Here is a 14,276-nt window from a genome sequence, read left to right as displayed (position 1 = left end):
AGATGGAGTTGCTGCTGAAAACTCTACAGTAAATCTGCATGATTTATGATATTCATATGTAGCATGTGTTTCCCCCTTTTCAAAAACATGGCTTGTTTACATATATTTACCAGGGAGGATTGTATAAAGTTCTCCCTATGAAATTCCAAACTAGAGCATATGTGCAAGTACAGTCATGGCCGTAAATGTTGGCACCCATGAATTTTTTCAAGAAAATTAAGTATTTCTCCCAGAAAAGGATTGCAGTAACACATGTTTTGCTATACACATGTTTATTCCCTTTTGTATGTATTGAAACGAAACCAAAAAAGGAGTTTGCAACCCATGGCACTGTAGCTAATCTCCCTGGAAGTGGACGGAAGAGAAAAAATGATGAAAGGTGTCAACGCAGGATAGTCCGGATGGTGCATAAACAGCCCCAAACAAATTCCAGAGATGCTTAAGCTGTCATGCAGGCTCAGGGAGCATCAGTGTCAGCGCGAACTATCAGTCGGCATTTAGATTAAATGAAACGCTATGGCAGGAGGCCCAGGAGGACCCCACTGCTGACACAGAGACATAAAAAAGCAAGACTACATTTTGCCAAAATTGAACTAGAGTAAGCCAAAATCCTTCTGGGAAAACGTCTTGTGGACAGATGAGACCAAGATGGAACTTTTTGGTAAAGCACATCATTCTACTGTTTACCGAAAATGGAATGAGGCCTACAAAGAGAAGAACACAGTACCTACAGTAAAATATGGTAGAGGTTCAATGATGGTTTGGGGTTGTTTTGCTGCCTCTGCCTTGAATGTCTGCAAGGAATCATGAAATCTGAGGATGACCAACAGATTTTGGGTCGCACTGTACAGCCCAGTGTCAGAAAACTCCAGCAGGACAATGACCCCAAACCTATATAAAAAGCACCCAGAAAATGGATGGCAACTAAGCGTGGAGAGTTCTGAAGTAGCCAGCAATGAGTCCAGATGTAAATCCCATCGAACCCCTGTAGAGAGATCTTAAAATTGCTGTTGGGAAAAGGCACCCTTCCAATAAGAGACCTGGAGCAGTTTGCAAAGGAAGAGTGGTCCAACATTCCGGCTGAGAGGTGTAAGAATCTTATTGATGGTTATTGGAAGCGACTGATTTCAGTTGTTTTTTCCAAAGGGTGTGCAACCAAATATCAAGTTAAGGGTGACCATAATTTTGTCCAGCCCATTTTTGGAGTTTGGTGTGACATTATATGCAATTTGATTTTTTAATTTTTTTTTCCTCCCTTTTTTTGTTTAGTTCCAATACACACAAAGGGAATAAACGTGTATAGCAAAATTTGTTTTACTGCAATCCTTTTCTGTGAGAAATACTTCATTTTCTTAAAAAATTTCAGCTGTGCCAACATTTGCTGCCACAATTGTATGTCTCTAAACCCAAAGCAAACACCACCGATTTCACCAGCTTTATAGCACCCTAATGTCCATGTGGAAAACACATTTCATGGACAGCAGGCGCCTGCAGAGGAAAACTGTGCTGGTACTGCTCAGAAATGTGCCTTCTGCATACACTGCAATGAATTTCCGAGCGGATGCCACAAAAAGAATGAACATGCTGCTGAAAATCTGCTTTGTGCCCGATGCAGCAGAATCCCATCAAAAATAATGGGAGGCTGCTGCAACTGATTCTCAGTGGTTTACAAATTCAGGTAAAGACAGCTTCTCTCACCTCTTGGACTGGTTTAAAGCTCGTGGTCTGAAACTGTGGCCCTTCAGATGTTACACAACTTCAACTCCCAGACAGCCACTGGCCTAAAGTCCACTGAGGAACATTAAACACAGTTGTTTTTTTATTTAAAGATTCCTTGTTTGTAGCTGAGAAAAGTGTAACCAAATTTGCAATTTTTTTTTTTTTTTTTTTATGTTATGTCTTTTTTTGTTCCAGACTCAGAGCCTGTATACCCTTACTCTCCTAGTCCGTGATATGGGTGGAGACATCGGCGGTTTATCTTCTACTGGAACAATGTCTATAACTGTGCTTGACATCAATGATTTTGCTCCAAGTTTCGTTACACAATCGGTAAGTGTTTCTGATTCATGTAGCAGCCAGGTTATTGTTATATTAAATATTGGTCCTATGGAATAAAGCTACAGAATGTTACAGCTTTGGGAATATTTATGGATTTTTATAGGTCCATCCTTACAACTCGGAAACAAGTCGAGATACTTGCTAGCAGATCTGCAGCAATTAAACTAGCTGACAGGCTCACAAGTGGTTGGCTGTGTGGTGGCCTACACCAGAAGTTATATGTTGTGATACAGTCCAGGCAAATGTATAGAGTAATGTGGTATGAGCACGGTCTACCATCCTTATCATCCTTATTTCCATCTTCTGTGCTTTGTATCCATCAGTATCAGGTAGAAGTAAATGAAAATGAAAGCGGAATGGTTATTCTAAGAATTCCTGTGGTGGATAATGACATGCCTGATACGCCAAACTGGAAAGCTGTGTTTACGATCACCCAAGGGAATGAGCTTGGTCACTTCAACATATCTACTGATCCAAACACAAATGAGGGACTACTGTCTGTTAAAAAGGTAAAGTGAATATTTTGTTTACAAAAATAAATAAATTGTTGACAAAGGAGCCAATTGGCTATTCGATGCATGGTACCCCATACCACTTCCCTTCAATTCCTTAGTTGAACTAGATGGACGTATGTCTTTTTTCAATCCTACTATGTAACTATGTATCCTTAGTGAAAACTAAAAGTTAAATCTGTAATTTATTTTTATATATTTTTTGCAATTTTTATAAATTCTGAATGAGCAACTTGATTAAAGATCTGGTGTAACATGCAGAAAATCAAAGACACTGGGGGATATTTATCAAAGCTGTCTATGTTCTGCATCAATATAAACCAAAATACAGAGGGTTAGGCTGGTCTATTGTGCGCATAATTTATCAAATGGCGCACGGCTCTTGATAAATTCTGTGCACAGACTTCGGGATCTATGCTGTAGTCTATATTTAAACCTGCTCCAACATAACGTACTTTCAGCCGATGCGACTTGTCGCTGAAAAGTCTCTTTTGATAAATTGAGCACCAATGCCTTTTTCAATGCATTTCAGTCTAAAATAGACTAGAATGCATCATGTTCTAAAAATCCTCTAGAGCAAAAGTCGCATATATTTAGACTGCGACTTTCTGTGCGACAAATTTAGACAGGAAAAACCAGTCTAAATCCTTTGATAAATATCCCCCACTGTGTGTGAACCTAAGCTAAATTACAGTGGTGTATAGGATGGGCATGCATGGCAACATGATATAGTAAATCATGTACTTATCCTGTACTAGGTTGTTGTTTGTGAACTGAGATGTAGATAACTGTGAAAATGATTTCTTATGTTTTTAGGGACTCAACTATGAAGAAACCAAACGATTTCTATTACAAGTAGCAGTTGCTAATGAAATGAGTGTTATAACACAGTCCGGGACTAAAACCAGTGGTGCAAGCACTATTCCAGTTACCGTCATTGTAAAAGATGTGGATGAAGGACCAGAGTGCACGCCCGCCATTAAAGATGTACGTGTCAAAGAAAATCAGACTGCCGGAGCACTTGTTGCTCAATTGTCAGCTACTGACCCCGAAACTAAAAGTGGGTCTGGAATACGGTACGTTGCCTTCTTTATTCTTTTGATGACTTTAGTAGAGAGATTGGACAAAATTAGAAAAATATGGCATCTTTCTTCCATAAATCGAGCCGCACCTGTCAATGGGTTGTTTGGAATTGTAGCTCAGGTTCATTGAAATGAAATGGTTGTTCACACTTAGATATTTATAGATAAAAAAATAAATAAAAACTACTTATGTGAGTAATGGTCTCCATTCACTTATGTTAGTCACAGAAATAGCTGAGCAGAGGCTTCCTTATTTGTACTCGAATGAACATCCAAAAAAGACAAGACCTCCTGTTTCTGCAACATATCACCAAAAAGAATAAACTAAAGTTTATAATACAATTTTTTGTGAAATATTTAAAAGGGTACTCTCGAGGAAACCTCTTTTTTTTTTTTTTTTTTTTTATCAACTGGTGCGAGAAAGTTAAACAGATTTGTAAATCACTTTTATTAAAAAAAATCTTAATCCTTCCTGTACCTTTTAGGGGCTGTAAACTAAAGAGAAATCGAAAAAAGAAATTAATTTCCTGTGATGTCCTGACCACAGTGCTCTCTGCTGACCTCTGCTATCAGTTTTAGGAACTGTCCAGAACAGGAGAAAATCCCCATAGCAAACAAATGCTGCTCTGGGCAGTTTCTAAAATGGACAGCAGAGGTCAGTAGAGAGCACTGTGGTCAGGACATCACAGGAAATGCATTTCTTTTTTGTATTTTTCTTTTAGTATACGGCCCCTAAAAAGTACTGGAAGGATTAAGATTTCTTTAATAGAAGTGATTTACAAATCTGTTTAACTTTCTCGCACCAGTTGATTTAAAAAAAAAAAGTTTTCCACAGGAGTACCCCTTTAAAACAAACATTTTCTACATTTTCTTTGACAGTGGTAGAGTTCTTTTGTCTCCTCTTACTTGGGAATATACAACCACCTCACTTATATATTCTGCAGCTCACACACTTGGTTGCAAACAGTCTTTTACAAATGTGATACTAGATATCAAAGACCTTTTGTTTGCTAGTAATAAAATATTTCCCCACAGGTATAAGGTATTATCAGATCCACTGTCCTTGGTTAGTATTGATGGAAATACAGGCCGGATAACAACAGAAAAGGTTCTGGATTATGAGTCGAAAGAAATTCCAAACCATCAATACAATGTGACATTTTTGGCAACTGATCAAAGTGAGTTTTATTTTATTTTTATTTTTTTTAAGCAATGTTTGGTGTTCTGATTCTACAGATATAAATAAAACTTAGAAGGTGGCTACCGAGGTATAATGCACTGGTTGTACAATGGTGCGTGTATGCCATATAAATATACATTTATATATGATCCCAACAGGTCACATTTTAAGAGCCTGACTCCGTGGGGGTTAATAGATACACAATTTGTGTAATACAACAGTCTTGTTCTATTCAGTTTGATGTAATTTTTCAATGCATTTCTAGCTAGAAAATGCAGTAATTGTAGAAAAGCAATACTGGCAATTGCAACAGTATCGTGACCGATTGGACCTTTTGGCGAATCCGCTCAGAAATGCATTGTCGTCTATGGCAATGTCGCCGCCAGTGGGCTCTCCAGTAGGAATTCTGTACCTAGATTCTGCAGCGTAAACCTGGCGATATTCTATAGATGAAACAAATAAAGAATAAAATAATATTTAAGGGGTAATATCTAACAAATTCTTGGTAAGCGATTAATCTCATGTAATTTTTCTTCTAACTAGGTGGAAAATCTGGTACCTGCACAATAATGATGATAATTGAAGATGTGAATGACAACTTCCCAGTTATACCAAGATCTCTAACTGTTTGCCAAACTGGCAGAACCTATGCAGTCATTGAAGCATCAGATGATGATAGCATGCCACATTCCAGCCCCTACGTTTTTGCCTTGGATAGCAGTAGAGATGCAACTATCTCAAACACGTGGCGCATTATTCCTGTAGATGGTATGAACTGCATTTATTTATTATGTGTTTATGAATGAAATTATGGCTGGTCAACTAGTACTACGGTTACTGTTGATAAAATGAATGATTTGCTTAGTAGGCTGCGGCCGATTGCTTTTTGACTTGCCCAACTGATTGTTATATGAAAATGTATTAATGGCACTATACCTCCAGTGGGATTTGTTGCCATCTTTCTGACTTGGGTGTCATCATGCCAAGTTCATAAAACTTATTCAAAAAATAAATAAATAAATAAATAAATTTGGAGTTGGTTTGAGAGAATTTCATTCTTAACAAAAAAAAAAACTATCTTTTTCCTTTTAGATAATTCTGCACGTATAGAAGAAGTCGGTAGCCTTCCCCTAGGGAGTTACTTGGTTCCAGTAAGAGTAGTTGATAAACAGGGTTATGGTGTTACACAGGAGATTACTATGACAAAGTGTAACTGTGCCAATAGCCTCACTTGCCTTGACCGATCTTCAGATAAGAATGTGTCCCTTGGAGGTCTGGCTATTCTTGTGATGGTCCTGTCAGCGGTGTTGTTTGCTTTACTTCTTGGTAAGTACATGTAGGTTGAATATACGTGACTTTACGTACTGTAACAAAGAAACAATTTTTTATTTTTTTTTAACAAATTGAAATCTTATACTAGTACAAGTTGTTGTTGCTGGTGGTGTGTGTGTGTGTGTGTGTGTGTGTGTGTGTGTGTGTGTGTGTGTGTGTGTGTTTTTTTTTTATTTTTTTATTTTTTTTATTTTTTATTATTATTTTGCAAACCATTCATGATTTTTCTGTTTCCTTTAAAGATCATGTAAATATAAGTTTTTGTATAACTATATTTTTATGTCCGATAGGTTTGTTAGCAGCCTGTCTGTGTGGATCTAAATCAGTTACATCTAAAACTGGATTCCCTGATGATGGACCACAACAAAACCTACTTATAAACAACACCGAAGCACCTGGAGCAGATGTTATGGTAATTTTTTTTTTTTCTTTAAGAGCGATGTTTTTGCAAATAGCAACAAGTCGTATTTATTAATTTAGTTCAATTGTATGTGCTCATATTAGGGTTAGGGCTGCTCTTGAATAGTCAGAAATGAAAAATGCTATGTGCAACCTAGAATATGTGTTTTTCCCCTTACGATCAGAAACAAGAAGCGCAGCCTCCTTTTATATTTTTTATTTTTATTTATTTTTTTAATGGTTTTAATGGGGATCCTAGGACCCGGGTGGCCAACTTTTTTTATTTTATTATTATTATTATTTATTATTATTATATATATATATATATATATATATATATATATATATTTTATGACAAAAGAAAAACATAAAACACTGTTAAACATTTTTTACGGACAACTCATAAGGATACCATATTTTTCGACATCCAGGAATTATGGATGGTTAAAACCCTGTTCACTTGGGACCTAAAAGTAAATAAATATAAATAAAAAAAAAAAAAAAAAATATATATATATATATATATATATATATATATATATATATATATATATATATATATATATATATATATATATATATATATATATATATATATATATATATAATCTCTGAAATGGGACAGGAAAGTTGCTGCAATTTTTGTGTCTCAATAATTTATCAATGGGACAATTCTTGTTTCCTTTCTGTGATATCCAGGTTAGACCTTTTCTATTTATTGTGTCATGTTTCCGGAAGCCTTGTAGAGTAGATCAACAATAACTTTAGTCAAATAGAACACATACCAAGGTTATCATATGACCTAGCAGTATAGCGCATAGATGGAAAGAACTACCAGACTCAGCTTAACAAGAAAAATCCAATAAATAGAATAGAACGAGGCTGCGCTCACCAAATCTTATTTAAAGTGCTTTATTTAGTCCAAATAGTAGTACATTCAGCCGGTGCACGTGAAGAGCAACAACATGTTTTGTGCTACCCACGCATCATCACGTGCACCCGCTGATTGTACTCGTAGTTGTACTGAATAAAGCACTTAAAATAAGATGTGGTGAGTGCAGCCTCGTTCTATTCTATTTATTGGATTTATGCAATGTGCGAACTATGTACATGTGACCCTGCTATAGACCATTATGGCTCTGATAAGTTGCTAAACGTTTCAGAAGTGCCAGTGGCATTTTTTTTATTTCATGAATGTTAATAAGAAAGCTGTTGGGAGCCAAAAGCTGTAGTCCCAGAAAAGCTTTTCATTTTGATTTTGCTTCTGAATTGTTAAACTACAAACTATAGTTTTCCTTTAAAAATGATTATATTTTTGTCTTACAGGAAGGAAATTTCAAAGTCCCCGTGATCATGGTGAATCCTGATACTGCAGGACATGCCCCACCACCTGGTTCACATGACAGTGGACAACATGGTGCACATATGGGACAACATATGGGACACATGACACAAAATATAAAATCAACTAATCTGCATTCTGACTCAGCCGTTGGTGGTCGACAAACACTCCTTTCTTACAGAGAAGGGCATCACATGATGGATGCTGGCAGACACACTTATGGTGATTGGCATAGTTTTGTGAACACTCATCTTGGAGATGTAAGTATCTATTTATGTGCAGGTGTATTTCTATTGTTTTCTGAAGCCTCTATGTATCGTACATTGTGGTAATGTACGATGCCAGATAACATTATAGTTAATCTATCAGCCTATCTGCACACTGAGCTGCAATCCAATCCCATCCCATCTTAAAGGGGGTACTCCGGCCCTAGACATCTTATCCCCCATCCAAAGGATAGGGGATAGGATGACTGATCGCAGAGGGAACCCCCGCGATCTCTCTTGCAGCACCCGGTGTCATCTGCTGCACTGAACGATCTTCGCTCCGTGCCTGATGATGGGCGATACAGGGGCCAGAGTATCGGGACGTCACACCCCACCCCCTCAATACAAATCTATGGGAGTGGGCGTGACTGTCGCCACGCCTCCTCCTATAGACTTGCATTGAGGGTTTGGGTCATGACATAACGATGGGGTGGGGCACAAGGAAAATCTGTGGTTTCCTACTAGGCACTTGCATGCCTCTGTGCACCCCCCCCCCCATACAAGCTCCATGCTCAGCCCATTACAGAACCAGTTTCAATATAAAATTAGAATCTTGTCAATAAACTGTGGACATAATATTGAGGATCATCTGATCATATTATGTATCTGATTATATTATGTATTTATAATCTCCTTGAGGAGAACACCATAATGCTGTGTGGAAATTCATAGACCATTAGTACTACATTGGTAATTCTGCAAAGAAAGGCTATACGAAGCACCTCAATCATGCCACTTTTTCAGGTATGTGCTGGTGTCTGTCCTCTCCGCGCACTTTTATGGTTTTCCCCTCAAGCAGAAATCTTCTCTTTGACCTACATCTACAGACCTCTCGCCAACTAAGCCAGAATGCCTTGCTGTGTACTGATGAGGGGAAAACACCCCCTCTCTTTCTGGAAAAGAATTCTGGCTTTGCATAAATTCCCTGTCCGTTTCTAAAACTCCATAGTTGGCGTAAAACACTGATGTTTAGGGAAAGCTATCTGTTAAATTTTACCCTATAATTTTATTTTTATCAATGTAGCTGCCTTTTTGTTATAGCATATATGTGTAATTGTATTAAAAATGTCATTAATCTCCATTGGCAGAAATTATACATGTGCGGACAGGATGAAGAACATCAACATGGCGAGGATTATGTAGTGCCATACAACTATGAGGGAAAAGGTTCAATGGCTGGATCTGTGGGCTGCTGCAGTGAACTTCGAGGAGAAGAAGACAGAATGGACTTTTTAAATCATTTAGAGCCTAAATTCAGGACATTAGCAGAAGTCTGTGCAAAGAAATGAGTGAACATTTTGTCCATTATTAGGAATTATTTTTCCTTTTTACCTTTTATCTAAATCCTTAAAACCTTTTACCACTAAAGCCACTTCTAACAATTGTTTTCCAAACAATTTGTCCAATTCAGTCTTATAGAAGGGAACCCTGTTTCTGTTGTAACCTGGTTTATTACATCAATTTATCTAAAATACTGTTAATATAACATTTTGTATCGGCTTCACCCATTGCCCTTGTTTAAAAAAATTAGAACAGGAAAGATGTTTTGAATGCAAAATTGATTATTGACCACTTTGTGTTTTCGTTTAAGGGTTTAGATATGTCCATACTTGAGGTGGGTGATGCAGTATGTGTTTTTGTATATTTTGTATGTATATTTTTTTTTCTTCTTTTTTTGATGCCTGTCAAACACATTAATTATTGGATTAATCTGATGCAAAATCCAATTAATCACAACATTAGATATTCTTTGTTTTCTTTAGTGTAGCTTTAAACTGACAATGTCTGCTTATGCTTTTAGCACAGAGGAATGGGGTTTTCTATCTCCCCAAACACTTATGGAATTTAAAGACACTGCACCTTATTAATTTTTATTTTTATTTTTTTATTAATTTGGTAAACTCCCTATAAAACTACCTTCTAAAAAATCTGAAATAATAATAAATTGCTATTGAACTAATATGTTTGAAATGTTCTACACTTTAGTACAAACTTCCTTTTTTGTTATATTTATATTTTTGTATAGCAGAGCTAGTATTCTATTGTGTCTGTAAGAAAAAGAAACACAACCCAAAATACATCCATTAATGGGACATTAGCTATTAACAGGTTTTAGTCAGGCATAACTTGAAGCTTATGTGCCACAATACAAAATCTGTAACAGTCCTTCTAATGATCACACTTAATTTATACTGGCGGTCCCCTTATATAGGGTAGAGGCTCCCCCAGGTCCCTAGTGTGGCTGCAGCCTTAACCCCCAAAAGCTATGCCTTTTTAGTTGAAGTAGTCTCGTGCATAGTGGTCACATATGAAATTGTGTGACGCTAAAAATTTATAGTGAGTTTAAGTCTTAAATGTCATAAATGTCATTGACCTATTATGTTTTTATTTTTAAATTTTTTTTTTAAATTTTTATTATTTTTTGTTCCCTCCAATGTAAATTGCACTGGTATTATTTAAATAGTTTTGTGTTTGTATCTCTTAAATACTGTGTACAATGTCTGTGGAATTCAGAATAATAGTCAAAGTTATGTGTAATCTCCTTGTGTACACGTTGTATCTGGTAAAACAGAATGTGTATGGTAGTGTTTTTTGTTTTTTTTTTTGCTTGCAAAGTCTACTTTTGTAGAGGCAAACCAAACCAAATTTACAATGATCGCTTACAAAACAAAAAATGTACAGTGTTAAAAATATTTTTGTAAGACTATGCTTTTTAATACCTATTTCTATTCATAGATTGCCGTGTAAGAAAATACTGCATAATGTGTATGAGTTTGCTCTAGACTGTTTAATACTTAAGGGGTTTCCAGAATGCATGTAAATAAAGCTTAAGGGGAGTCTATCGCCTGTTTTTGTGAAATTAAACTGCTGGTATTGCTAAATGGAGAACACTATTGTGTAATGACTGCAAGCTTTAGTATATTTATGTGTTGCCTGACTATCTGGGAAACCGGTTTTATTTAGTGTGCAAATGAGCTGTTTAGTGCACTGGGGGTGTGACTATCTTTAGGAGCACAGCTGTGCCCACTCAAACCCCTCCCATGTCCTTCTTTAGCCATGCCTGGCTGAGCAGGAGATGGGAGGGGTCAGGGCAGGCAGGCAGGCACCAAAGAGCTAATTAGTGTATTGAATAAAAAAGTCAAATGACAAAGTACATTAAGATACTAAAGCTAGCGTTTATTGCACATTTACTTCCTCTGTTCAGCCATGCCTGCGGTTTCATTTTGCCAAAACTGATGGTAGATTACCCTTTTAAAGGCATTGTCTGGCAGGAAGGAATTTTTTTTACAAAGGTGAAAGACTGGGATAAAAAAAAAAAATACTCCCCTCGCCAATCTCCCACTGCTGCTGTTTTGATGCATACTGAGTCCCTCCTGATCTGATTCAACCCTTTTCCAGCCAGGAAATGGTTGGAAATTCCTGCTCAACCAATTTCTAACTAAAGCGATTCACTGTGGCAACCCTACATGGGCTGTGTGTGTTGGGATGGGACCAGGATGTAGAGATCAGCAGAGACCAGCAGGGGGGTGTTAAGGTAAAAGTTAACAATTATAGGCCATCTCCTTATCACAGCTAGATGGTAGATTAATATCAAATTTATTCTTGCTAAATACATCAGCAACAAGACAGATCTTTCTCCTCTCATGCTCCAATGTGTCAGTGAAAGTAAAATTTGGCATGTGACGTGTCCGTGTTTTTTTTTTTTTTCTCCTCTTTAACATCAGAGGATTGCTGACATACTGTGAGCAGGATTAGGTTTGTACAGGTTTTTAGCCTGGATGTAAACAATAATAATTTCATTAACCTATAAAAATAGTGAGGAGTTAAAGGGGTAGTCCAATGCTGAAAAACTATCCCCTAAGATTGCGGGGGGTCCGGTCGCTGGGGCCCCCCGCGATCTCCTGTACGGGGCCCCAGCTCGCTGGCCAGATACTGGGTGTGGACCACCGCACGAAGCGGCGACTGACACGCCCCCTCAATACATCGCTATATCAGAGCCGGAGATTGCCCAAGGCAGCGCTCCAGCTCTGCCAGAGAGTTGTAGTGAGGGGGCGTGTCAGATGCCGCTTCATGCGGTGGTCAACACGCCCGCTTCCCTCTGCCGGGGCCCTGTACAGGAGATCGTGGGGGGCCCCAGCGGTCGGACCACCGCGATCTGAAACTTAAACTCTCTCCTAAAGGATAGGGGATATTTTTTATTTTTTTTATCACTGGATATCTCCCTTTAATGCACAAAATACATTGTTATATATGTATACAGTTTGGGGGAGATTTATCAAAACCTGTGTAGAAGAGCGGTGCAGTTGCCCATAACAACCAATCAGATTGCTTCTTTAAATTTTTAAAGAGGCCTGTGTTAATTTAGAAAAAATATTTTAAATGTTTTTTCGTTTTAAACTCTCATGTACTATTTGTTTTTAAGATTGTGGAAGTTACCAGATTAATTCCAGGTTTCACAACTGCTTCCCAACACCAACCAGCAGTTCAGACTGTTGAGACCTACGCAGTTGGCAAACGTTAGCAAAAGTCATGCAGCAATTCCCACTCTGTCACCTGAATTTCTCCATTGCTAGGCCAAAAGTCTTGCTTTTTTAAAATTTTTTATACACTATTCTGTACATATTTGATGTGCAGGATTTGAAGCTGCAGAGTGCATTGTAAACAAAATGACTGAACACTGTTTCATATCTGCAGCTTCAAATCCTGCACATCAAATATGTGCAGGATACTGTATGTCTAAAAGTTTTAATCAATTGTATATGAACAATATAAAGAGGATTTAAACCCAAAGCAAAATAAAGGCTATATTATCCATGCATCGGTAGCCATAGTGGGAATTATATTTGTGTGTGTTTTGATTTTTCTATTGAGCTGCAGCAGCCATATTGGTTTGAACTCTTAGAAATGTTTGAGACGCTATCAATTAATAATATATTAAGTTATTTAAAAGTGGCAACCGCACCATTACTTTGGCAGAAATAGTCGCCAAAACCAAACCAAAAAAAAGGAATTATGCAGTGAGTGAAAGAAATATTATTGTCAAACTATGAGCCACTTTACCCTTTTATTCAATAATGTTATCTTGTGCCCTTAAGGAATAGTGTTTGAAGATGATATGTCCTTATTAAACATATGAAAAAGTGTTAACATGCCATGCAGTTGTGCAGTATTTTTAAATAAAAGCTGAATGATAGAATTGTCTTTTGTTGTCCTCATCTTTTAAAATATGCCAACATGCTCTACTGCTGCTCCTCACACTTTAGGGACAAGGGAAGGTCCTGACAAGGAGTATTTTATTCTTGAAGCAGAAAATAGCGAGGCTTTAACCACTTAAAGGACATCTGCAGTGCTGGGCAAAAAAACTTTTTTTTCACCTCATTTAATAGGTCTTTGAAAGACCTTTCCAACGATGTCTCCCCCATCAAAATTGGCCCAGTCGTTCTCCCGTTATCAGCACATGAATTACTGAGGACAAGTGAAAGAAAAACTACATCTCCCATCATGCCTTGTGCTTACTTCCTGTAATCTACTGCCCTCCCCCTGTTCTATCCCCCCGAGCAAATTATTATATTGTAACGCCCACATCTCCCTTCCCTATGCATACACCCTCCCCTTCTGCTCATCTTCCCCTCCCCATGCTGGCTCCTGTCCAGTGATGAAGCAGCTGCCTCCGTGCTCACGGTTTAAAAAAAAAAAAACATAATTGTTTGTCTATAAAACTGTCCTGATATTGGTCCCTCCATCTTTTTCACAACTACAACTCCAAGCATGCCCAGTTATTTTATATGCTGTTCGGGCATGCTGGGAATTCCAGTGGTGCCTCCAGCTGTTGCAAGACTACAAATCCCAGCATGCCCTGTCAGCTTTCTGCTGTATGTGCATGCTTGGAGTTGCAGAGGTGACTCCAGCTGTTGTAAGACTATACATCCAAGCATGCCGTGTCAGCTTTCTGCTGTTTGAGTGTATAAAGGAGTTGTAGTCCACCAACACCTCTACTGTATAAGGAGACTCCTGGGAGTTGTAGTTCACCAACACCTCTACTGTATCAGGAGACTCCTGGGAGTTGTAGTTCACCAACACCTCTACTGTATCAGGAGTCTCCTG

At 37.8% G+C, this 14,276-nt stretch overlaps 1 protein-coding gene across 1 annotated transcript in view; it reads left to right on the top strand.

Annotated features, from left to right (window-relative positions):
• LOC130274027 (desmocollin-3-like) overlaps nt 1-13,362 on the top strand; it is a 29,826-nt gene extending 16,464 nt beyond the window's left edge. The window contains exons 8-16 of the mRNA XM_056521774.1: nt 1,915-2,049; nt 2,382-2,567; nt 3,387-3,646; nt 4,688-4,830; nt 5,376-5,600; nt 5,925-6,158; nt 6,455-6,576; nt 7,890-8,165; nt 9,260-13,362. Of these exons, the coding sequence (XP_056377749.1) occupies nt 1,915-2,049; nt 2,382-2,567; nt 3,387-3,646; nt 4,688-4,830; nt 5,376-5,600; nt 5,925-6,158; nt 6,455-6,576; nt 7,890-8,165; nt 9,260-9,460 (1,782 nt within the window). The 3' untranslated portion in view covers nt 9,461-13,362. The remainder of the gene's footprint in view (nt 1-1,914; nt 2,050-2,381; nt 2,568-3,386; nt 3,647-4,687; nt 4,831-5,375; nt 5,601-5,924; nt 6,159-6,454; nt 6,577-7,889; nt 8,166-9,259) is intronic.
• Nucleotides 13,363-14,276: the final 914 nt, after the last annotated feature.

This window comes from Hyla sarda, chromosome 5, assembly GCF_029499605.1.
Source record: "Hyla sarda isolate aHylSar1 chromosome 5, aHylSar1.hap1, whole genome shotgun sequence".
NCBI classification, from domain to species: Eukaryota; Metazoa; Chordata; class Amphibia; order Anura; family Hylidae; genus Hyla; species Hyla sarda.
This window is presented reverse-complemented; position numbering and strand designations above follow the sequence as displayed.